The sequence below is a fragment of the Oncorhynchus kisutch genome, linkage group LG28 (genome assembly GCF_002021735.2).
Source record: "Oncorhynchus kisutch isolate 150728-3 linkage group LG28, Okis_V2, whole genome shotgun sequence".
NCBI classification, from domain to species: Eukaryota; Metazoa; Chordata; class Actinopteri; order Salmoniformes; family Salmonidae; genus Oncorhynchus; species Oncorhynchus kisutch.
Window position 1 is genome coordinate 22,755,151 of NC_034201.2, and position 27,528 is coordinate 22,782,678.

General features: G+C 41.2%; 1 protein-coding gene across 1 annotated transcript; it reads left to right on the top strand.

Annotated features, from left to right (window-relative positions):
• The first annotated feature begins 831 nt into the window (after window positions 1–831).
• On the top strand, window positions 832–26,930 carry LOC109872643 (adenosine receptor A2b-like). The gene is made up of 3 exons (XM_020463954.2): window positions 832–962; window positions 1,201–1,659; window positions 22,095–26,930. Exons 2-3 carry the CDS (start codon window positions 1,340–1,342, stop codon window positions 22,864–22,866), a joined length of 1,092 nt encoding a protein of 363 aa, XP_020319543.1. The 5' UTR covers window positions 832–962; window positions 1,201–1,339; the 3' UTR covers window positions 22,867–26,930.
• Window positions 26,931–27,528: the final 598 nt, after the last annotated feature.

Here is a 27,528-nt window from a genome sequence, read left to right on the forward strand (position 1 = left end):
CAAGCTATAGAGGGAAGTGGGCAAGTGTTTCATGATTGTATGAAAGCTTTTGATATAATCCGGAATACAAGTAGACAAAGTAAATTAGAGTACCAATAAATAACACCACATGAGAGGTTATGTTACAGATTTCAACATTGCGCAACATTAGTGTTGTCAGTATCTATCGCCCTGACTGGTACCACTTTTAATTGGGTTTACAAAAAGCCTATTAAACCCTCTATGCCAGGGTTGTAAAAGTATTTATGTGTGGGAAAACAGAGTGGAAAATGAAGAGGTATTTTTGTTTTGCCGTCAGGGCCATTCTTATATCCTAATGCATTTCTAAAGTTACTCCATAGTGCAGACAGGCTGGTACATGCCATTCAAACAGGTGAGTGTATTCTCTATCCTGCATGTAAACGTCACTTAAAAAGAAGTAGAGGATCCTAGACTGACAATGTATATATATATAATATCTTTGATGATTCTGACTGAGGGAGGACAGTTACAAGTGGGTGGATATGTAAGTGGATGAATCAATCCACCACATATTTTAGACATTCGTGAAGGGATAGCCTTGAAATTAAAGACATATGTAGATGCATTGGGTGGGATTTTGCCTGCACAGTAAAAAAAAACTACTACATCAACCTGAAAGCGTGTTGGTTCATTGTTTACACCACATTTAATGGGTGCGTAACGGGTGCTTATTTACGCTTTTACACATGATGACTCTTGTCTCAGCTTCATTAAAGAGGAACTGTGGTTTGCAGAATTGCACGTCGTCTGTAGACCTCGCTGAATTTAAGGCGTGGCTAGCCTACTCTGTAATATATATTTTTTCGTTACTTCAAATACCATGTGTTGAACGGAACTAGTGAGTCTCCAAAGTGAGTCTCCAATACCGCCTCGCAACAGATACTTGGAGGAGTGTAGTATATTTTCAAAGGACTGGCAAATAATGCAAAGTTTCAAGAGGGGTAAGCAACCCAAAAATAAATTCAGAAATAGTTTGCAGATATTAGTTTACATGTTTTTAATGTCTATTGGCTAACATGTGGCTTGGTTAGACTAGTTGTAATAGGTTACCGTATCATTTTTGTTAGACGCATGATAACCGATACGAAGCTGCAAATAATTCACATTTCAAACAATTGTAATTACAGGGTTTGCTTTGGAGAACAGTAAAGTATCCTATATGTTTTTTTCTTTTCACAGATGGCTGTTATCGCAAACCATACTTTTGGAATATTCTTGGAATACAGCAAAAACACTATCTCTTTTGGACCCACTAGAACAGTCTGTCTTATGACACTTTTTTTTCTGACAGACCTAATGTTCTGAAATATTTGCTGAGATGATTCAGTACTACATTGTATTTGAGATATTTATAGCTATTTTATCCATCTCTGGCAATGTATTGGTTTGCTGGGCTGTCGCCATCAACACCACTCTGAAAACCACTACGAACTACTTTTTAGTGTCTTTGGCTGTGGCAGATATTTTGGTGGGTTGCCTTGCCATCCCCTTTGCCATAACCATAAGCATCGGTATATTTTTGGACTTCTATGGATGTCTTTTCCTTGCCTGTTTTGTTTTGGTACTGACTCAAAGCTCCATTTTTAGCCTCCTTGCAGTTGCAATTGATAGATATTTGGCCGTCAAAATACCCCTCAGGTGAGTACCCTATTATGCATTTTGATAGCTTGACAAAAATTTAGCGTCTGTGTTTTGTGATTTAAGTGAATCAATAGCATGTACTTATGAGTAATTAAGGAAAGATACAAATAATTAACCCGATACAAATGTTTTTCAAGACTGACTTCAATTAGGGCTACTTTACTGACCTTATTGTATCATGTACACGTTTAAAATGGCGTTAAGAAAAATGACAATAACAATACAGTAGACAACACATTCACAATACAAATTCACAACAGTTAGCCTGCAAACAACATTTAATGAGTTGTTAGGACAACCCCGGGAACGTCACAAAATGGTTGTCTAAAGTGGTCAGGCCACTGTGTCATTGTCCCCTAGAGGTTTAGTCTAATTCCCGGTTCATCCCAGGGACATTTTTAGGACATTCTTGGGACGTTGTGTCATGGTCTCTTGGAGGTTTTGTCTAGTTCACTGTTTGTCCAGGGGACATCAAAAGGATGTTTTTAGGACGTTATTGGGATGTTGTGTCTTGGTCCCCTGGAGGTTTTGTCTAGGTCTCTGTTTGTTCTGTGTACGTCCCTGAAGTCGTTTTCAGGACGTTATGTCATGGTCCACTTGAGATTTTTGGCTAGTTCCCAGGCTTGTTCCAGGGACATCCCTTATAAAGGTTTTTGGGCAGTTCCCAGGACATCATTTTTACCTGTCATTGGGACGGCTCGTGATGGTCACAGGGGAATGTTCTCGGGATGTCATTGTAAACCACGTCAGAATGTTTTTAGGATGTTGCCAGGACATTCAGTGTACCAGTTGTCAGGACGTTGCCATATGGACCCAAAAGAACGTTGTTTAAGAAATAAATCTTCCTACCGACCTACCTGGGTATGCCCACTCTGATTTCATTACACATCACCATTTGGTAAGACAGTACTAGTCAAAAGTTTGGACACACCTACTCATTCAAGGGTTTTCTACATTGTAGAACAATAGTGAAGACATCAAAACTATGTAATAACACATATCGAATCATGTAGTAACCAAAAAAGTGTTAAACAAATCTACAAATATTTGATATATTTTAGAAATATCACACCTGTCACAAATGATTGTCTTGTACTGTTTTTCCTGCAGCCGGGTGCCCTATACCTCATTCATTCATATCTCATTCAAGCCTGTCTGTTTGACTCCAAGTAACTTGCTTGCTGTGGTGATAATCCTTCTTCTGACTGACAGTGACATGACCAAACCAACAAACAATGCAAAAAGTTTAAATATTTGTAAAACAGAGTCTGTATAGTACAGTCAACATGAAAAGAGACCCGTGTCTCTGCTGACCCTTTTTATAAGGGCACAAGGTGAGACCCAGATGCAGACACGGGAGGCAGATGGTTGGAGTATTTGATATTTATTAATAATCCAAAAGGGGTAGGCAAGAGAATGGTCGTGGGCAGGCAAAAGGTCAAAACCAGTTCAGAGTCCAGGAGGTACAGTGTGGCAGGCAGGCTTAAGGTCAGGGCAGGCAGAATGGTCAGGCAGGCTTAAGGTCAGGGCAGGCAGAATGGTCAGGCAGGCTCGAGGTCAGGGCAGGCAGAATGGTCAGGCAGGCTTAAGGTCAGGGCAGGCAGAATGGTCAGGCAGGCTTAAGGTCAGGGCAGGCAGAATGGTCAGGCAGGCTTAAGGTCAGGGCAGGCAGAATGGTCAGGCAGGCTCGAGGTCAGGGCAGGCAAAATGGTCAGGCAGGCTTAAGGTCAGGGCAGGCAGAATGGTCAGGCAGGCTCGAGGTCAGGGCAGGCAGAATGGTCAGGCAGGCTCGAGGTCAGGGCAGGCAGAATGGTCAGGCAGGCTTAAGGTCAAGGCAGGCAGAATGGTCAGGCAGGCTCGAGGTCAGGGCAGGCAGAATAGTCAGGCAGGCGGGTACAGAGTCCAGAAAACAGGCAAGGGTCAAAACCGGGAGGACTAGCAAAAGAGAATAGAAAAGGCGCACAGGGAAAAACACACTGGTTGACATGGAACATACAAGACGAACTGGCACAGACAGACAGAAAACACAGGTTTAAATACCTAGGGGATAATGGGGAAGATGGGTGACACCTGGAGGGGGGTGGAGACAAGCACAAGGTCAGGTGAAACAGATCAGGGTGTGACACTTTTTGTAGATCAGGCCTGCACATTTACTCCACTGAATGTTATTGTCCAAGAGGACGCCCAGCTATTTGTATTCAACTACAAACTCTTATGTTCTGACCTCTGATAGATGTTGCAGGGGTGGGTGTTGTCCGCTGCCTGAAATCTATACACTTCTTTGGTCTTGTTGGTTTTGAGGACCAAGTGTGATTCATCACACCACTCTACAAAGTAATTTAGGATTGGGCCACGGTGTTCATCATCATAATGCAACAGGCAATTCAGGGCAGTGTCATCAGCAAACTTGATGAGGTGTCTGTCAGGATGGGAAAGTACAGAAAGTGTACAGGACTGGGCACAAAGCACATGTGGGGAGCCTGTGTTGGTGGGAATTATGACACATGGGGACCCACCTTATAGTTGATTTATTTGTCCCTCAGTAACAAGGTTTCCATTCAACCTTTTTATGCAAGTAAAATACATGTTGGTTAAGAAATGTCATGACAGGCCTGATGGAAACAGCAAATTTGTCAGTAAACTTTCCAAATGCCGACAATACAAAATACCCTAGACAAGGTGGGATCTTTCTGTGTCTGTAAAATGTATTATGCCAGAAATGGCGATGGAAATGCCTTTATGCACAAATATTGATATAATAGCCATCAAATCGAAGTAAACTTGGAGTCTCTCGATAGATAGATTCTGTGGTCCTCCCACTACGATTTTGGAAAGAATGCAGTTTATTAGGCTACAGATTAAATATATTATGATGAACTTCACAAGGTGGTGAAAGTGCATGTGGTGATTGATTCTCCTTTCCAATAAATATTGAGGGTCTTATTCTGGAGACATGATGATCGATACTTGTCTGCAGTTTGACAAATACAAATAATCTTGTTTTTTCTCCCATAATAATCTCATCATGTAGGTTATCCTACCCGCACTGGATCTGCTAACTGTTGGCTAGAGCACACCTGCCACGACCAGAGTGGACACATTCACTATATAACGTCAACATTTTTTGTGACAAAACCATCAGTAGTGTTGAACGTGATGGAAACCCATTTATCTTGTATTTTCTATTTGGTGCAATGGGAATTTAACCGCAAAAGTTGTTTTATGTGCACTACTTCATTATCTTTATGCAACAAGTATATTTGAGGGAAGACATATCTAGTGGGAAAATGTGCATATTGTTTTTATGCAGATTTTGGAATATTCACATGAATCTGTTGCCAATGGGATGGAAACCTAGCTACTCCAATAGAAATAGTCCATTTGAACCAATTTAGGAGATGCCTTGCCTTGATTTATAATTAGAATAATCCATAAATCAAGGTAAACTTTTACTTGTAATCGGTGGTATAGAAGTGATGTCTCTGTTCAAAATAGAAACTATGTTTATGTCTGTTCTGATATGGTCTTGAGAAAATGTGAGAGAAGGACATTGGCGGTTAACATTTTACTTCAGGCCTACAGCCTTGGGGCCAATAAAAGTCTGGGGCACTGAATAAATGTTATAAAAATAAGGCAATGTAAAAATAGGCCTTAGTTGAGACCAGGTATTAAGCCTGCGGTCCGATAATCAAATGACCAAGGCTCATCCGGAGTGTGCCTCCTTGTGCTGCCCTAATATTTCCAAAGACAAAGCAACTTAAAAAATCTGCAGTCGAAGTAGATCAAGACAAGTAATTTAGGCGTACAGACTACAACACACCACACAGACCAACGCATTCCTGGGGGTTTCTTTCGTGACTGTTAATCTTCATTGTGTAGATAACCCTAGGCCTATACTTTCAGTAGGCCTATAAAAACCTATGTTATAGTGTGGGGGGCACTGGGCTCTGGCTTGTTTTTTTGATAGGCCATGGGTGCCTGAACAGACATTGGAAAAGCAGCTGTAGATCATTGGAAAAGCAGCTGTAGATATTTTTTGCAAGGTTGTAGTGGCATATTGATGTACACCTTGAGGCACCGCCCCTGGTACACTTTAAAGGGCGCTATAGTAGATAATCAGACCTCTCTCACCCTCTCAGAGTCTGAGACAATGGCTGGGCCCACTGGATCGATATCTAGCCGGCTGGCCTCAGAGTGTCATCTTATTGATATAGAGCTGGAGGCGGCAGAGGAGCACACTGGTAGTGGCACACAGTCTGCCAGCCTGGCAGCCCAATGACAGAGGAGACAAATTGGTTCAGATAGAGAAAAAAATATTTGCACCTTCTGTCTCACAAGACAAGAACTGGGACATCAGCTGGGTATTTATTTTGAAATTGCAGTATATCAGCATAAAGTATGACTAAGGTCAGGAGTTTCTCCTGCTCACAGGAATCCAGAGGCCTGATTGGTCCTGCAGCCAGGAGGAAAACTAAAGGCCCTAACTAGACGTGATCACCTGTATGTGGCCACCTAAAGTAACAGTGAGGACACAGAGGCCAGTTTTGCAGAATCAAACTGCACAGATTCATAGACTTTAAGAACTCCAATTGTTATCAAATTATGTAAGAAACACTCTAATAACGGTAAATGCAATAACACCTGTAAATGTAATAACTTTTCTATTTGTAATAACTTTAGAATTGTTTTTATAAATCCATTAAATGTAATAACTTGCCGGTAAGCGTAATAAAATGTTTAACGGTAAACGTAATAACTTTTTCTGCTAAATGTAAAAATTATTATTAGTAAAATTATGAGTAACAATGTTTTTATGAATAATGTAATAACTTCAATAACATTCAAAAATCTATGTTTTTATGTACTACTTCCCTCAATTTGATGCACATACCCCCCCCACCCCCACCCCCCCACTGCCAATCACATCACAGACAAGCTCATAAACATCATACAGGAATACTCATACATTACATAGAGACACTCACAAGCACACATTGAAATGTACACACAAGCACAGTCACACACACACACACACACACACACACACACACACACACACACACACACACACACACACACACACACACACACACACACACATATTCGGGTAACACTTGATTATTATTAACCAAGCTTATTTTTACGTTATCCGGTGGGTATTACGTTATTAGGTCAGTAGCAACTGTTTTGATGAATAACATAATAACTTCAACCGATCATGTACTAACATGCCAAAATCAATGTCTTCATGTATTATTTCCCTTATTTTGATGGACGTGGAATAGTCCCAAAACTGCAAAACCCATCACTCTGGCACTCCAGGCAAGATCAAGCAAACGCTAAAAGTATTTGAACGATTTGAAATCAGGATGGTAATTGGTGTCATTTTAACATGTTGAGTGAACTCAACGTGGGGTGTCAGGTAGCCTAGTGGTTAGAGCGTTGGACTAGTAACCGAAAGGTTGCAAGATCGAATTCCTGAGCTATGAAATAACACATATGGTATCATGAGGTAGCCACAAAAGTGTTAAACAAATCAAAATATATTTTATATTTGAGATTCTTCAAAGTAGCCACCCTTTGCCTTCATTCCATCTTTGCACACTCTTGGCATTCTCTCAACCAGCTTCACCTGGAATGCTTTTCCAACTGTCTTGAAGGAGTTCCCACATATGCTGAGCACTTGTTGACTGCTTTTCCTTCATTCTGCGGTCCGACTCATCCCAAACCATCTCAATTTGGTTGAGGTTGGGGGATTGTGGAGGCCAGGTCATCTGATGCAGCACTCCATCACCCTCCTTCTTGGTAAAATAGCCCTTACACAGCCTGGAGGTGTGTTGGGTCATTGTCCTGTTGGAAAAATATATATAGTGCCACTAAGCACAAACCAGATGGGATGGCTTATCGCTGCAGAATGCTGTGGTAGCCATGCTGGTTGAGTGTGCCTTGAACTCGAAATAAACCAGACAGTGTCACCAACGAAGCACCCCCACACCATTACACCTCCTCGTCCATGCTTCACTATTGGAAATACACATGCGGAGATCATCATTTCACCCGTTCACCAACACTACTCACAAAGACCCAGCGGTTGGAACCAAAAATCTCCAATTTGGACTCCAGACCAAAGGACAAATTTCCACCGGCCTAATGTCCATTGCTTGTGTTTTTTTGGCTCAAGCAAGTCTCTTATTATTATTGGTGTCCTGTAGTAGTGGTTTATTTGCAGCAATTCTACCATGAAGGCCAGATTCACACAGTCACAGTTGATGTGTCTGTTACTTGAACTCTGTGAAGCATTTATTTGGGCTGTAATTTCTGAGGCTGATAACTATAATGAACTTATCCTCTGCAGCAGAGGTAACTCTGGGTCTTCCTTTCCTGTGGCGATCCTCATGAGAGCCAGTTTCATCATAGCGCTTGATGGTTTTTGCGACTGCACTTGAAGAAACTTTCAAACTTCTTTACATTTTATTTATTGACTGACCTTCATGTCTTAAAGTAATGATGGAGTGTCTCTTTGCTTATTTGAGCGGTTCTTGCCATAATATGGACTTGGTCTTTTACCAAATAGGGCTATCTTCTGTATACCACCCCTGCCTACCACCCCTGCCTGTCACAACATAACTGATTGGCTCAAACGCATTAAGAAGGAAAGAAATTCCACAAATGAACTTTTAACAAGGCACACCTGTTAATTGAAATGCATTCCAGGTGACCACCTCATGAACCTTTGTCCCCAGGGATGTTTTTAGGACACTCTTGGGATGTTGTGTCATGATCCCCTGGAGGTTTTGTCTAGTTCCTAGTTGGTCCCGGGTCATCACTGAGGACATTTTTAGGATGTTCTTGCGACATTGTGTCATGGTCCCCTGAAGCTCCCCAGGACGTTCTTGCAACATTTTGTCATGTTCCCCTGAAGTTCCCCAGGACGTTCTTGCAACATTTTGTCATGTTCCCCTGAAGTTCCCCAGGACGTTCTTGACGGCCTTGACGGGCTTGGCAACAGTAAAAAGTGGTGAGGTGTAATGAAACTAGGGTCTGTGTGCCCTAGGTACTTTTTCCTGAGGAGGGGGGACATCCCCAACAAACCGGGAACTAGACAAAACCTCCAGGGGAACATGTGGGGCGTCCCCATTGTTGTTTGCAGGGATCTATTGGAGATTACGTGTATGTGTGTGTGTGTGGGTGTGTGTGTGTGTGTATGTGTGTGTGTATGTGTGCGTGCGTGTGCGTGTGTTTACATTTGTGGGCTTGTAGAGTCTCTATGTATGAGTATTCCTGTATGATGTGCATGAGTTTGTTTGTGTTGTAATTGGCAGTGGGTGGTGGTATGTGCATCAAATTGACTGAAGTACTACATTTTTATTTTTATTTTGGTATGTTATTACATGATTGATTGACGTTATTACATTATATATGAAAAGAGATGTTACTCACCAGTTAATGCAATAACCAACCGATTAATGTATTAACTTATTACATTTACCAGGAAAAGGTTTACCTTTCAGCATTTTATTACGTTTAGGTTGCTGGTAAACATTATGATTTGTTTCATCCTTTCCAACTACAAGTCCCAGTACGACATATCACTTTACATTTGTATTTATATTTTATCCAAATTTGACCGAAGTCATGTTGGAAAAGCATCGGGAAAAGTGACGTAAAGAGGAGCACTACAGAGCAGGAGTGAAGCCACTGTCCACATTAGACCCACATCATATACCTAGTCCTCCTATTGTTTTTGAAAAAAACATTTTGTCACTCTGAAGCCAACCTAAATCGAGGTATAATGGCACACACAAACATTAGCAACCATGATATCCTGCAAGTTATATCGGCCAATAAAGATCAGACAATTCGGCAAAAATAAAGACATACCTTGAAATAAACAATGACATGAATCAGTATTTGACCATTAATTTCTGCAAAACGTGCAGTATTCTGTTGATGGAGTTTTTGTAGCTTACTTGCTAGCTAGCTAGATTATTCCATCCCCAAACACCATGCTAGATCTGTGTGGTGCAAGTGGGCCAGTTCGTTATGTATGGCCCGGTGCACCTAGATAGCTAACTATCTTTGTTTTTTACCATCTACTAGCAACATAACATGACAAAACTCTTTGGGCACTTTAGTACCAATTTATAATATAATTTTACGTAATTATGACATAACATTGAAGGTTGTGCAATGTAACAAGAATATTTAGACTTAGGGATGCCACCCGTTAGATAAAATACAGAACGGTTCCGTATTTCACTGAAATAATAAACGTTTTGTTTTCGAAATGATAGTTTCCGGATTCGACCATATTAATTTCCAAAGGCTCGTATTTCTGTGTTATTATGTTATAATTAAGTCTGATTTGATAGAGCAGTCTGACTGAGCAGCAGCAGGCCCGTAATCATTCATTCAAACAGCACTTTAGTGCGTTTTACCAGCAGCTCTTCGCAAGCACAGCGCTGTTAATGACTTCAAGCCTATCAGCCTAATGGCTGGTGTAACCAATGTGAAATGGCTAGCTAGTTAGCTGGGTGTGCACTAATACCGTTTCAAACGTCACTCGCTTTTAGATTTGGAGTAGTTATTCCCCTTGCGCTGCGAGGGCCGCTGCTTTTGTGGAGCGATGGGTAACGATGCTTCAAGTGTGGCTGTTGTCGATGTGTTCCTGGTTCGAGGAGGGGGACGGAAGCTGTACTGTTACACTGGCAATACTATAGTGCCTATAAGAACATCCAATAGTCAAAGGTATATGAAATACAAATGGTATAGAGAGAAATAGTCCTATAAATACTATATTAACTACAACCTAAAACCTCTTACCTTGGAATATTGAAGTCTCATGTTAAAAGGAACCACCAACTTTCATATGTTCTCATGTTCAGAGCAAGGAACTTAAACGTTAGCTTTTTTACATGGCCCACATTTTTACATGGCCCACATTTTTACATGGCACATACTGCATATTGGCACATATTACTTTCTTCTCCAACACTTTGTTTTTGCATTATTTAACTTATTGACGCTACCCATCCCGGTACCGGGAAAATTGTCATCAGCAACTGCTGAATAGCATAGCGCCACAGTCAAATAATATTACAAAAAAATATTAATATTCATGAAATCACAAGTGCAATATTGCAAAACACAGCTTAGCCTTTTGTTAATCCACCTGTCGTCTGAGATTTTGAAATTATGCTTTACAGCGAAAGCAATCCAAGCATTTGTGTAAGTTTATTGATAGCATAACATAACATTATGTACACTAAGCATTAAGTAGCTAGTCACAAAAATCAGAAAAGCAATCAAAACAACAATTTACCTTTGATGATCTTCGGATGTTTTCACTCACGAGACTCCCAGTTACACAACAAATGTTCCTTTTGTTCCATAAAGATGATTTTTATAGCCAAAATACCGACGTTTGTTTGTCTCGTTATGATCAGAAATCCACAGGAAAGAGCGGTCATGACAACGCAGACGTATATTCCAAATAATATCCATAATGTCCACAGAAACATGTCAAACGTTTTTTATAATCAATCCTCATGTTGTTTTTAAAATATATATTCGATAATATATCAACCGAGTATGTAGCTTTTTCAATAACAGCGGGAGAAACAATGGCCGCTTTACTCAGTTGCGCAAAACTCACTCTGAGAGCCGCCACCTATCCACTTACGCAATGTGATCGTTCACGCTCATTTTTCAAAATAAAAGTGTGAAACTATGTCTAAAGACTGTTGACACCTTAGGGAAGCCATAGAAAAAGGAATCTGGTTGATATCCCTTTAAATGGAGGATAGGCGTGCATAGGAACAGAGAGGTTTCAAAATAAGAGGCACTTCCTGATTGGATTTCCCTCAGGCTTTCGCCTGCAATATCAATTCTGTTATACTCACAGACAATATTTTTTACAGTTTTGGAAACTTTAGAGTGTTTTCTATCCTAATCTGACAATTATATGCATATTCTAGTTTCTGGGGCTGAGAAATAGGCCGTTTCAAATGGGTACGTTTTTTAGCCAAAAATGAAAATACTGCCCCCGACACGCAAAAGGTTAAACCAAATTGAACATGTTTCATTATTTATTTGAGGCTAAATTGATCTTATTGATGTATTATATTAAGTTAAAATAAGTGTTAATTTGGCATTGTTGTAATTGTCATTATTACAAATAAATAAACACATTTTAAGAATCAGCCAAATAATCGGCATCGGCTTTTTTGGCCCTCCAATAATCGGTATCGGCGTTGAAAAATCATAATCGGTCGACCTCTAGTTGGTAGTCATCGTAATCATTTGGTACAAAGTAGGACCCGCATATGACTGAAGGGCTTTTTTGATAAATTTTTGATAATTTGATAAATGGTAATTTAAATTGTAAAAGTAGAAGTGTAAAATGTGTTTATTTTATAAACTTTTGCATAAAGACCATTTCGAATGAAATATCATCCATCTACATTGTTAGATTTGTGGAAATATTTTGTGCAACCTGCCCTTTAAGGCAAACTGCTGCTTTTCCATTTACAGATGTTTCCCAAGAATGTCCTCAATCAGTCAAATTTTCTTTTCCCTTCCCAGTATGTAATTCACATTATTCCCTTCATGGGTGAAGAGACAGACTATTCCTCAGGGGGTGTTAAATAAAAGGACATCTCATCATCATATACAGAAAGGTTGCTGCTCAATGCCAGCAAATGCATTATATAGTCTCATAACTACATTCCTTTTTAGAAATCCAGACAGATTTAAACATCCTTTTTTACGGTTTTCCCCTTTACCCCAGACCCACATCACACACGTGGTAATGAGAAAGGTATATGGTCAGCTCAAATTACTCTAGTAATTTTTTTAGTTTGTGTATGTGTTTGTGAGTGTGTGACTGTGTGTGTAACTGTGTGTAACTGTGTGTGTGTGTGTGTGTGTGTGTGTGTGTGTGTGTGTGTGTGTGTGTGTGTGTGTGTGTGTGTGTGTGTGTGTGTGTGTGTGTGTGTGTGACTGTGTGTGTAAACTGTGTGACTGTGTTTGTGTGTGTGTGACTGTGTGTGTGTGCCTGGGCCTTAGTCTTGTGGGACTGTGGTTCCCTCAGATCAGAGTGTTTTCACAGCTGGCTCTGGTGGAAGTGAAAAGGCAGACTCAAATGCTTCAAACCATGAGAGATGGAGCTCTGTTCTGCACCCTCTGACAACACTAATACACACCCATTTTAGGGCCTTTGTTTCCTTTTCATGTTTCCCAGAAAGAGACATCAAACTATTTATGTATTTTCTTCTTCCACCCACACCATACCGTTTGAAGGGAAAGATCCAATAGCATAGCCTCTGGCTATCCATGTTCCAAGAGTTAACAAACCTGCCAGGGCTTTCTTCACCTAGCTGTCTCTCACCAACAGTCTCTTCAGTTCATGTTCTCAGGCCCCACATGTTTCTCTCTGCTCAGAAAGAACCAGTGTTGTGTCCTTGAAAAGCTGCTTTCCTCTGCTAATGAGACTAAATTGGTTTTTAGTGGCTTTTTTCAGAAGGATGGTATTGCCAAACTAAGTGTGTGGACTTGCCACTATTGAGCCCCAAATACTGTCAGGCTGTCTCAATAAAGTTAGTCATTTTGGCTTTTGCAGTTGTTTCAGGCAACAGGTCTTTTCTACTACATTAATGTCATCACACATAACAGTTGATGTACAGTGGGGCAAAAAAGTATTTAGTCAGCCACCAATTGTGCAAGTTCTCCCACTTAAAAAGATGAGAGAGGCCTGTAATTTTCATCATAGGTACAATTCTTAATTAATTAATTTGCAAATGATGGTGGAAAATATTGGTCACCTACAAACAAGCAAGATTTCTGGCTCTCACAGACCTGTAACTTCTTCTTTAAGAGGCTCCTCTGTCCTCCACTCGTTACCTGTATTAATGGCACCTGTTTGAACTTGTTATCAGTATAAAAGACACCTGTCCACAATTCAAACAGTCACACTCCAAACTCCACTATGGCCAAGACCAAAGAGCTGTCAAAGGACACCAGAAACCAAATTGTAGACCTGCACCAGGCTGGGAAGACTGAATATGCAATAGGTAAGCAGGTTGGTTTGAAGAAATCAACTGTGGGAGCAATTATTAGGAAATGGAAGACATACCAGACCACTGATAATCTCCCTCGATCTGGGGCTCCACGCAAGATCTCACCCCGTGGGGTCAAAATTATCACAAGAACGGTGAGCAAAAATTCCAGAACCACACGGGGGGACCTAGTGAATGACCTGCAGAGAGCTGGGACCAAAGTAACAAAGCCTACCATCAGTAACACACTACGCCGCCAGGGACTAAATCCTGCAGTGCCAGACGTGTCCCCCTGCTTAAGCCAGTACATGTCCAGGCCCGTCTGAAATTTGCTAGAGAGCATTTGAATGATCCAGAAGAAGATTGGGAGAATGTCATATGGTCAGATGAAACCAAAATATAACTTTTTGGTAAAAACTCAACTCGTCGTGTTTGGAGGACAAAGAATGCTGAGTTGCATCCAAAGAACACCATACCTACTGTGAAGCATGGGGGTGGAAACATCATGCTGTTTGGGGCTGTTTTTCTGCAAAGGGACCAGGACGACTGATCCGTGTAACGGAAAGAATGAATGGGGCCATGTATCGTGAGATTTTGAGTCAGCAAGGGCATTGAAGATGAAACGTGGCTGGGTCTTTCAGCATGACAATGATCCCAAACACACCGCCCGGGCAACGAAGGAGTGGCTTCGTAAGAAGCATTTCAAGGTCCTGAAGTGGCCTAGCCAGTCTCCAGATCTCAACCCCATAGAAAATCTTTGGAGGGAGTTGAAAGTCCGTGTTGCCCAGCAACAGCCCCAAAACATCACTGCTCTAGAGGAGATCTGCATGGAGGAATGGGCCAAAATACCAGCAACAGTGTGTGAAAACCTTGTGAAGACTTAACAGAAAACGTTTGACCTCTGTCATTGCCAACAAAGGGTATGTAACAAAGTAGTGAGATAAACTTTTGTTATTGACCAAATACTTATTTACTTACAGGTCTGTGAGAGCCTTGCCTGTTTGTAGGTGACCAAATACTTATTTTCCACCATAATTTGCTAATAAATTCATAAAAAGTCCTACAATGTGATTTTCTGGATTTTTTTTTTTTCTTCTCATTTTGTCTGTCATAGTTGAAGTGTACCCATGATGAAAATTACAGGCCTCTCTCATCTTTTTAAGTGGGAGAACTTGCACAATTAGTGGCTGACTAAATACTTTTTTGCCCCACTGTATATATGATGTAAATACAGCAACAAAGAGTGTAAATAGTAAGAAGAAACCACTCCTCACCACCTTTATCTATCACAATTCTGCAACACATTGAAGAAAATTTGCACATGTTGTTTGTACAAAACCATAAAGCCAAGCCTCATACACACCAGCATTATTCATAGTTTCCATCCAAGCAATACATTCACTGTATGGCTCTGCGTTGAGTTAAAGTGTTGATGATAATTCCATTCACCAGACCAGATTCCACCTGAGAGTCTTACTGTTAGGCCTACTCTCATCTGTAGTGACAGCAGAATGTGCTCACTTGTGTTCACAAGGTGTGGCACCTCATGAATCCGAGCCTCTAAATCCTGGTATGACTATACTAGTTTGGCCTGTGGCTACAGATAATATCACACATCTCACATAGAGATATCACACCTTCAAATCTCTTGAGCCGATCTATAAGAACTGCTGGTGCTATGCCTTGTGAGGGCAGGATATTTACATAATCAAAGTGATATTTGATTTGCATAATCAAAGTGTAGGCTAATGCAAATAGTCTGGGTAGCCATTTGACTAGATGTTCAGGAGTCTTATGGCTTGGGGGGTAGAATCATGAGGTTGCCACTGGGTCAAAGAGAAACACCTGTTCCCCTTGAGGCTATACTGTGGACATCTCTGTTTGAGGCTATACTGTGGATATCTCTGTTTGAGACTATACTGTGGACATCTTTGTTTGAGGCTATACTGTGGACATCTCTGTCATGTTTATGCGGATGTGCTTTGTGATTACTGACTCTGTGTACTAGCCTGGCAGAGGTTTGTGGGCTGCAATGTGCACCAGGCGGAAGCCCAGGAACCATGGGGTTAGAAAAGGGATGTGTGGGGAGAGAGGGACAGAAAAAAGGGGAGAGAGAGAGAGATGCCAGCGTGCGGTCGTCATGCCAGATCTGCTCAGCCGCTCATTTACTGGCCCTCACAGTGAGGAATGTCACCAGCCCATCAGAGAGAGCGAGACAGAGATAGGGAGATAATATATAGAGAGTGAGACAGAGATACGGAGATAATATATAGAGAGTGAGAGAGGGCCCGAGGGAAAGTGAGATAGAGAGTAGGAAAAAGAGACAGAGAAGGAGAGAGAGGGAGACAGAAATAGAGAGTGTATGAGGGGGAGAGAGAAAGAGGGAGCATGTGAGGGAGACAGAGAGAGTGAGAGAGCTGTCCACCCCCAGATATTAGTCACTGTCTGGAACACAAACCTTTCTGGGCTTGACTTACAGGTTAGAGGACTAAGATGAGAGAGAGAGACTGAGAAATGTATGGATGATGAGAGAAGAAGAGAGAGGAAGGAGTGATGTGTGTGTCCACCCTGTAGCCTTAGGGCCCATCACTTCAGGTCCCTAAACATGGTCATGGCTGTCTGTGGATTATTGATGGCACTGGGGGCACAGCATCCTTCACTGAGGTGATGGGGAAATGGAGAAATAGGGAGAGAGGTAGAATCATTTACTGCTGTATTATTAAAGTCCCAGTCATCAGTTTTGAGGCCTTGGCGTCTGAGGTGCTACAGTACTAATACTGTAGGTAATGATTGAAAGCCACGGTTATCTTGTCAAATGAGCTACTGTTGCCTGTGAAACTTAACTTGTATGAAATTTGTCCTGGCAAATTGTAGCTGTTTCATGAGGAGGGAAGGGAAAACATTTGCAGCAGAGAACGACCACTTCATCTTTTTGAATAAAACCAAAAAGTATTTTTTTCCATTGCACTTAACTATTAGTCTGTATAGAAATATCATATGCCTTACCAGAGTGTATGTAGATTACTTTAATAGTCATTGATATTTGTCGTCCTAGAGGAAATATCATGCGGAAATATCGTTACATGATTATCGTGGCTAGTGACTCAACTATAATGACATTACATGTCATTATTACATGCTATAGTCAGAGCAAAGTGAAGGCACATGAGCAATGACAACAAATGTTCATGCTTAAACTGTGTACATGACCAATAAACTTTTGATTTGATTATCCTATATCTACTGTATATTTGCTATATGGTTTCATGGTTTGGCGTGTGAACTCAGTGTTAGGGCTCTGTTCAATCTGTATCGCTGAAGCGTTACACCTTGCGTAATAGAAAATGAAAACTGCAATATGCAACTTTTTGGGTGACCCGACCAAATTCACCTTGAAACGTGAGTTTTAGCAACCACGAAATGGCAGAGCGATTTCTGTATAGTGCGCCTTTAAAGGTCATTTTTGATTAAGCCGACATATGCAGCGTTTTTGGCAGTGTAGAACCAGAGGAGGCCTAAGGATTTTTTAATTTTTAATTATACTGAAATGAATTAATTGGGCCCTAATCTATGGATTTCACATGACTGGGCAGGGGCGCAGCCATGGGTGGGCCTGGGAAGGCATAGGCCCACCCACTTGAGAGTCAGGCCCACTCACTGGGGAGCTAGGCTCAGCCAATCAGAATGAGTTGTTCCCACAAAAGTTTTTTTTTACAGACAGAAATACATCTCAGCTGAAATAGTTTCATCAGCTGTCCAGGTGGCTGGTCTCAGACGATCCCACAGGTGAAGAAGCTGGAGTAGTTACACGTGTCTCTGGTTGTGCGACCGGTTGGACGTACTGACAAAATGTTTATGGTTGAGAAATGAACATTAAATTCTTTGGCAACAGCTCTGGTGGACATTCCTGCAGTCAGCATGCCATTTGCACACTCCCTCAAAACTTGAGACATCTGTGGCATTGTGTTGTGTAAAAAAAATGCCCATTTTAGAGTGGCCTTTTATTGGTGCACCTGTAAATGATCATGCTTCTTGATATGCCACACCTGCCAGGTGGATGGATTATCTTGGCAAAGGAGAAATTCTCACTAGCAGGGATGTAAACAAACCAATCACATTTTGACTTGCAATGGGTGGGACCGTTTAAAAAAAGTGACGGGCCTAGACATTTCTCTAGTGAGGGCAAAATAAATTTAATCATTGGGTCAAGCAGTAGTTTTCCCACGCTTGCCTCTGCATGGTCAATCTGAAGTCTGCAGTGGCCCGTACAGCATTTACTGTGATACAGGCCTCTGCAGAAGTCAGAGCAATCATACTTCTAGCACATCGGGAAGCTCTCATACGCATCCAATAAATTGGTCTGCACCGCGTCACTCATAGTGATTCAAGGCTAATCTCTATAGCCTTCTAGGTAATTACAAGCAACTGACTAAACGAAAAGACCTCACCTCTTCTGAGATGTTGGAATCTGTTTCCCAGTGCTTGACAATAGAAGCTCAGCCAAGACAGCATGAAGTAAAAAGATTGCACCATTTTCCCACCTGCATCTCCATTCCGAATCTCCCCCAAACAAAATGACCCTACATTTAGGCTCTTATTTATACGTGTATTTCACACTATGTTGAGGTAAAAACCAGAGACACATGTTCATGTCATCGTTACCAATCAACTGCATTACAGTTCAAAACTGATTTCTGTGTGCTAGTTATTCTAAAAGCTTAAACAAATGGGAGTTAGCATTTAGCAGTCACTTTTTCTAAACCGGAAAAGGGACAACTTCTACATGTTATGCAGCAATAACCACATTGTGGGCCCGTTGCAACACATAAATCATGACGGACTTGAGAAATATCCGCTTTCTTAGATCAGATTTGTCGAATGTGCGCCAATCCAGCATCCTTCTATCTCCCACAGTATGAATTCCATTGACCTCTTTACCACATCTATCCCAATTACCTCCCTGATATCTTTCCAGGAGTTCAAACTCATTTCCGTATCTTTAAAATCCCTACATGAGGAATAAATGTGTTTTTTATTTGTGAACTTGTTCTGACAGATTTCCTCAAAGTTCTTGTTTGTTGTCAAGGAAGTGAGTTTGTGTTTATACAGGATGATCAAGATGAACTTCTTTCAAACTTCTTTTCCAAATGATCATCATCTGGTGAGTGGTGCTGTTTTGTTGCAGCTTGCTTGCTGTTAGACATCTCTTTGAAAATAATGACTGTGAATCATTGTTGCATTTAAACCTCAGATCACCGGTTAGTGTGATGAACGTGATCAAATATATTTGCAAAGGGAAGTAATATCTGGTTTGTTCATTTCCTTTTGGAAATGAAATGGTTGTGCTTTTGTATTGTTCTGATTTCAAGGGGCCTACTGGAGTGAATGGGATGCTTTGTCTTTAACGTGATTTAATGCTGTGTGTGACTGCTGTTGCCTGTCTTATCAGCCTTGTCTATGTGTTTGACCAAACCTGTCTCTCCTTCAGCTCCATGGAGTGCACAGGTATTAGCCTTGCGGTCGCTGTCCATTCAGCACCTTGAGCCTGTCACTGTTGATGTGACACTGTTGTTATTACTATGGGTGATAGTGTGATAATAGTGTTAGGCTACCATAGGTTATGTAAACAGTGTGTTTTTTGTTTTGCTAGTTGCATTATTTTATTCTGTGTGTCATGTTGTGTCCATGCTGAACTGTCACTGTGTGTGCGGCAGCCTGAACCACGGACAGGCCTGTTGGATTCATTCATAATGTCATCAAAAAGCATTGCTCCTCCTTCACTACAACTAGAATGGTCCGACTACAACATATACCATGTCGGGTTCATTAAGTGATGCTATGTTTTCAGAGTTTGATACAACGTAATGGAAGATTTTTGCATTCTCCGCTAACGCAGGAACATTGTTTTTCAATTTAAATCCTGCCGTAACGCTGAACTTCCGCCGTAAGGAAATCTCTGAATCAGAGAGGTGCGGGGGGCTGCCTTAATCGACATCCACATCTTTGGCGGAATAGGCTATGTCATGCCCTCTTCAAGACTGTCTTAGTGTGTTTAAGACCATGATAGTTTGTTGGTGATGTTGACACCAAGGAACTTGAAGCTCTCAACCTGCTCCACTACAGCCCCGTCGATGAGAATGGGGGCGTGCTCAGTCCACTTGTTCCTGTAGTCCACAATCATCTCTTTGTCTTGTTCACATTGAGGGAGAGGTTGTTATCCTGGCACCACACGGCCAGGTCTCTGACCTCCTCCCCATAGGCTGTCTCATCTTTGTCTGTGATCAGGCCTACCACTTGTGTTGTCGGAAAACTTAATGATGATGTAGGAGTCGTGCCTGGCCATGCAGTCATGAGTGAACAGGGAGTACAGGAGGGGACTGAACACACACCCCTGAGGGGCCCCTGTGTTGAGGATCCGCGTGGTGGATGTGTTGTTACCTAACCTTACCTCCTGGGGATGGCCCGTCAGGAAGTCCAGGATCCAGTTGCAGAGGGAGGTGTTTAGTCCCAGGGTCCTTAGCTTAGTGATGAGCTTTGGGGGCACTGTGGTGTTGAACGCTGAGCTGTAGTCAATGAATAGCATTCTCACATAGGTGTTCCTTTTGTCCAGGTGGGAAAGGACAGTGTGGAGTGCAACAGAGGTTGCATCATCAGTGGATCTGTTGCGGTGGTATGCAAATTGGAGTGGGTCTAGGGTTTCTGGGATAATGGTGTTGATGTGAGCCATGACCAGCCTTTCAAAGCACTTCATGGCTACAGACATGAGTGCTACGGGTAGGTCTGACATGCACTGTCAACTGTGGGACCTTATATAAACGTGTTGTGGGTTTGAATTCTTTCCGAAGGCACTGTATAACGTCTGTGTGTTCAACACTGTATAGATAGACTGTTGTTCTTAGAGAGGTGATGAGTTTTACTCTGACGGTTTTTCCTTTCACATGCCTGTCTCTGAGTCAATGTGCTTACTGAAATGTGGTGTAACAGTTAGCCAATAAATAAGTAAATTCTTAACTTCTTACTTGCTCAACACATCACAAATTGCCAAATTTTTATTCTTTGTGCAATACTCCTGTTCGCTGCAGCTGATTCAGCTTTTTTGCTCTTAGGCAAATTCTTACATTGATTCGATCATAGATTACGTAACGTTCCAATATTAATACTAACATGACACTTAGAATGCATTCCCTATACAACACATTCCTTAATAAGTGGTAGCCTATGCTATGGATATTGGAACAGAGCATATGGAGCCCAATGGCATTCATATGCAGACCTCGATCAATAGAAAGGTTGTTCCACAAAATGAGTGTCTTTTATTTGAAGTAGAAATTGTGCACAAATATGTCATTTTAAAAGCCTGTTATTTTAAATAAAGTGCCCTTTAGTGTAGACCACATGGAAAGTTCAATAAATCAGATATTTATATATAAATAAGACTTGCTAAGGAGCAATAATTCTGCATTCTGACATGTCCCTCTGTGCACCCACTGTGATTTTAACCCACTTTTTAACATTTTAACACCAACATTTTCACCATCATTATAAAGCCCTAGATATTTTGTGGTTTGACAAAGTCATTTCTGAAGATTATTATTTATTTCATATGATTTAGTCATTCATAAAAACTGTCCCTTGTTTTAAGATCAACTCTGTTACGTGAACTGAACTTTTGTTTTAATATGGTGAAACTATGCTTAAAAAAAAATCTTATTCAAGGAAACATTCAACATCTAATAGTCAAATCATAGTGTTAAAGTAGGTGAGCTGGTTCTGGCCCTTTTCTTTTTGGGTTGAGCATAACACGCCAATGTTACCCACAGATAGACAGGCTAGAAACGTTTTCAATTGTTTTGTGAAGCTTGTATTCCCCCATTCCCTCTGTCAAAATGGGATTTATAACTGAATTACGATGAAATCGTCAACCCTTTTTGGTATTTAACCTCTTGAGATGGGAAAACATGATTATATATTTTTTTTACCAAGTTACACTACTCAAAAGGCACCTAATTGGTGGAACCACCCAGAAGTCTGTTGGAATGATGTCTCATTATGTTTTGGTACCCTGCTTTAGACAGTAAGATGGAAATTATATATTACTCCTATCACAGGCTCTAATTTAATGTTCAGTTGGAAGAACTTTAAGGACAGCATATTTGCTTCTCTATTGCCCTATTGTCTTTCTGTAATAACTCATTATTACATTATTTTAATCATGAATAGGTGTGCAGCATAAGCACCATAATGCTTGATAGAGGGCCACTGTGGCCGTTAAGGGCACTCAGTCACAACTCTTAGGGAAAAGAAAATAAGACCCATTTATAACCCCCATGGATATTAACCAGCGTCTTTTTGGTCTTCCCTCATCCTCTTATCCAGGTACAAGGAGCTGGTGACGGGTACGAGGGCCAGACGAATCATCGCCATCTTATGGATCCTGTCTTTCGTCATCGGCCTCATCCCATTCCTGGGTTGGAACCTGAAGGTGACTTCCTGCCGTCAGAATGTCTCCAGTAGCCTGACGAATGGCAAGTCTTTGGGGGACAATGCCAGTACCACCATCCCCCCCCTGGTGGATGATCTGGGCAGAGCAGGTGACTTCCTGAGCAGCTGCAAGCTTAACTGCCTGTTTGAGAGTGTGGTGGACATGCACTACATGGTCTACTTCAACTTCTTCGGCTGCGTCCTGCCTCCTCTGTTTATCATGCTGGGCATCTATGTGAAGATCTTCACCGTGGCCCGCAAGCAGATGCACCAGATTGAACTCAAGTGCTCAGTGAGCAGCAATGGGGACAGCCACCATCACGGGCTCCTGCAACGTGAGATCCGTGCTGCCAAGTCTCTGTCCATCATTGTGGGGCTGTTTGCCCTATGCTGGCTGCCCGTGCACATCCTCAACTGCCTGACCCTGTTTTACAAGGACCTGTGCAAGCCGGCCCCCGTCATGTACATAGCCATCATGCTGTCACATGCCAACTCAGCCGTCAACCCCGTTATCTATGCCTACCGCATCCAGGACTTCAGGAACACATTCCGAAAGATCCTGACGCGTCACGTCCTATGTCAGAAGGAGGAGCCTTACCTCCACTCCTCCAATGGGAGCAGGCGGAACAGAGACCAGATCCACATGACCATTGACCCTTTACTCTGAGGGGTGGGGCTACATGGGGCATGACCCTTTACTGTAAGGGCAGACACCAGTGTTCGTGAGGCGACTAGCCCCGCCTACATAACTTTACTTCAAGGGTGGGGCCACAGGCCGGGGGTATGACTCAAGGAGAGACCCAACCCCCCAAAATACTATCTGTGTTCATGTTTTTGTTGTATTGTATTCTTCAATGACATTTTAAGTGAGATTATAAATGTTTACAGAACAAAGAGAGTGGGTATGATGAAATGTGAAACTGAATAGATGATCTGCCTTGAATGGGGAGCATTGCTTATGAGTTAATCTGAGTATCAGGGGCCAGGTGATGAAAAGGTAGCCTGGTCCCAGATGTGTTTGTGCTGTCTGGCCCACTCCTATGGTCATTGTCATGGCCATAGGAGTTGGCAAGACACCACAAACACATCTGGGACCAGGCAAGTGAAAAGCAGGCAAGAGTCTTAAAGCTGGAATCCGTATTAGGTAAAACTGCCACGTCCTTTTGCAATTTATAACAACAAAGAAGTTACTTCAAACAACGAACTTCGAGTTGTTTTCCCTCTGATATAATTTCACATGCATTAGAACAGCCACTCTGCTGGATGCTTCTCTCCTCTGTTTCATCAACAAAACAAAAACAATAACAAATGCACTGGGGTGAACAATGGCACAGTTCACCTTATGATTTCAACTGTTAAGGATTTAATTTTTATTTTGTCAAAGCTAACTGGATTTGCAGGACTGTGAAATGAACCCATTACTACAAGATAACACATAATTTACCATTCCTACACATTAACCATAACTCAAAACATTGCTTTTTCTAAGCCTTAACGTTTCAAAATAATATACATCAATTGTTCAACTTTTATACCAATGTTTGGTATTTTATTTATTGTCATGTAGCAGACATTTATTTAACCTGGCTGAGGTGTGTACTGTATTGTTCATCATGGGCTACATCGCACTTGCTCAGTACAGGTCTTGTGTAAAAAACAGACATAGGAAAGTCTGTCCAGTGGAACAATTTACGACAGCAACATCAGCAAAATCTCCAGTGAGAGGGCATAACACACACGCAACACAGCTCGGAGTGGAAAAGTATTTTTACACATAATATAAACTTGTGGGGTGTTATTGTGCTCTGCTTAAATTTAGCAAATGTCATGGCTTCTTTCGTGTCATGGAGAAAGCTCAGGAATATACAGAATGTGGTGAGGAAGACTGACTGAGTGGGGGGAAAATAACCCTGAAATTCACAGACACAGAGGATATTTGGAGGTTGAGATGTCTGGCAAAAAAACTATATATAAATCATCACTCACAAATACAGTTGAAGTCATAAGTTTAAATACACTTAGGTTGGAGTCATTATATCTCGTTTTTCAACCACTCCACAAATGTCATGTTAACAAACTATAGTTTTGGCAAGTCGGTTAGGACATCTACTTTCTGCATGACACAAGCCATTTTTCCAACAATTGTTTACAGATAGATTATTTAACTTATAATTCACTGTATCACAATTCCAGTAGGTCAGAAGTTTACATACACTAAGTTGACTGCCTTTAAACAGCTTGGAAAATTCCAGAAAATGATGTCATGGCTTTAGAAGCTTCTGACAGACTAATTGACATCATTTTAATCAATTGGAGGTGTACCTGTGGATGTATTTCAAGGCCTACCTTCAAACTCAGTGCCTCTTTGCTTGACATCATGGGAACATCAAAAGAAATCAGCCAAAAATTTGTAGGCCTCCACAAGTCTGGTTCATCCTTGGGAGCAATTTCCAAACGCCTGAAGGTACCACGTTCATCTGTTCAAACAATAGTTCACAAGTATAAACACCAGGGGACCAAATAGCCGTCATACCGCTCAGGAAGGAGACGCGTTCTGTCTCCTAGAGATGAACGTACTTTGGTGCGAAAAGTGCAAATCAATCCCAGAACAACAGCAAAGGACCTTGTGAAGATGCTTGAGGAAACAGGTACAACAATATCTATATTCACAGTACAACGAGTCCCATATCGACATAACCTGAAAGGCCTCTCAGCAAGAAAGAAGCCACTGCTCCAAAACCGTCATAAAAAAGCCAGACAAAGGATTGCAACTGCACATGGGGACAAAGATTGTACTTTTTGGAGAAATGTCCTCTGGTCTGATGAAACAAACATAGAACTGTTTGGCCATAATGACCATCATTATTTTTGGAGGAAAAGGGGGAGGCTTGCAAGTCAACATCATCCCAACCGTGAAACACGGGGGTGGCAGCATCATGTTGTGGGGGTGCTTTGCTGCAGGAGGGACTGGTGTACTTCACAAAATAGATGGCATCATGAGTTAGGAAAAATATGTGGATATATTGAAGCAACATCTCAAGACATCAGTCAGAAAGTTAAAGCTTGGTCGCAAATGGGTCTTCCAAATGGACAATGACCCCAAGCATACTTCCAAAGTTGTGGCAAAATGGCTTAAGGACAACAAAGTCAAGGTATTGGAATCCTGACCTCAATCCTATAGAATATTTGTGGGCAGAACTGAAAAAGCGTGTGCGAGCAAGGAGGCCTACAAACCTGAGTCAGTTATGCCAGCTCTGTCAAGAGGAATAGGCCAAAATTCACACAACTTATTGTGGAAAGCTTGTGGAAGGCTATCCGAAACGTTTGATCCAAGTTAAACAATTTAAAGGCAATGCTACCAAATACTAATTGAGTGTATGTAAACTTCTGACCGACTGGGAATGTGATGAAAGAAATTAAAGCTGAAATAAATCATTCTCTCTACTATTATTCTGACATTTCACATTCTTAAAATAAAGTGATGATCTTAACTGCTTTGAATTATATTCTACTTCCTTCAATTCAAAGCCAATTCAAAATCACGGTTTGAATTGAAATAAATTCAAAAAATCCAAATTGACCCCAACCCTGCTAGGAACACTTAAGCCTAACCAAATATTAGGGGGCTGACAAGTTCTTGTTCTGTGAAAGACAAAAACATGCTTTGTCAGTGTAAGAGTGTCATTGCGGTATTGTATCTGTGAGTCTGAGACAGATCTGTTAAATAGACGGTGCATCGCTCTTGGTTTGAATTCCAAGATGTCTCTCTCTACTTGACCACCCAACGTATGGTCTTGCACATGTTTCCTGTGTGGAGATAGAAAACCAAACCTCAAAAGAATTCCAGTTTAACGAGGCTCCGTTTGGACATAATGGCACTCTGTTATGAGAAGAGCCATCCTTCGTGTGGTCAGATGAGGATTTAAATGCACTGACATTTTAGATAACGCTATTACATTTTTATGCTTTAAGATAAAATGTGTTATGTAGTGTTTTTCGAGTGTTCACAAGGTTAAAGAGATTGAACGGGATCTTAAGCACTTACAAATTCATAATATATTGTACAAATTGGAGGACAGTATTTCCATTTCCTTGTTTTTTTTTATTTCTTCACCATACTTCACCATACTCATCAACCTCTTCAACTTCAAGGGCTAAACTATAGGAGTGTGTAGAACCTCAAGTACATTCCATTTGAGACTGCACTGTACTGGTATTACTATCATTTGTTCACTCAAATGTGACCTTAGCATCAAGATACCAGGGCTGGGGTCAATTCCATTCCACTTCAGTCAATAAACTGAAATTCCAATTTCCCTAAAAGTGCTTCTCAATTAGCAAAATGTGGAATTGGAATCTCAGTTTATTTCCAGAGTTGACTGAATTGAAATGGAATTGATCCCAACCCTGCTAGATACTGTGGGTTGTAAAAGCCTTCAACAAGCATGACTTGTGAATGAATGAGAAAAACCATATAAAAACAAGCTTGTCATAGTGATCCTGCCTTCCATTCCAACCTGTGTGTTTGCACATGTTATAGTATTGATGTCACTAATCAGTAGCCTAAACAGTCCACTGTGGTTCACGTCTATGATGTTCAATGTTTAAATAATAATTATTTCACTCAACTGACTACAACTGTAAACCAATACTGCTATTTAACATGAAAAGATCTGTATGTAAGGCAAATTATTTTGTTAATAAAAGCTATGCTTATATTGTTACAGGTCAGACTTTCATATTCTTACAGGAAGAGTTTACAAACCTATACAACAATTTTCAATGATTTTAGTTCAGAACAAATAATAAATATACAAAGCCTTCTGAAAAACTGAAACATCTTTGTCGTCTCTGGTCACTGAACCACTGGACTGAGTAAAATGCATCTTACCTTTATAGTTCCCTTTCAGCAGGCAGCACCATAGGGTGACTGACTTGTCTTCAAATAAAAGGAGAGTCTAAGACTAAAGTCAATGAACAGATGCACATTCTCTGGCAACATATTAAGAACACTTACACGGTCACAAACAAATGTAACGTCTGTTGACAGATTTTCTGAAAGAGAACCACACCAGATGTCCAGAAGAACAGCACAATGACCTAAAAGCCATAAAATAATCTTCACACATGCAGATAGACTGGAGGGGACCATGCAGCAGCAGTAGGCTTTGGCTTTTAAACATCTTTCCCCAGGATGTGCTTTAGCAGCTTGGTCTTAGATGGTTCTGCAAGGCTTTGAGTCTGTTTCAGTGACCTGTTGGGCTGTGATCTACGTGTCTGTGCTTTGGGTCTGTCATAGCTGCAGTCTGGTGGTCTATGTATAGGTCTG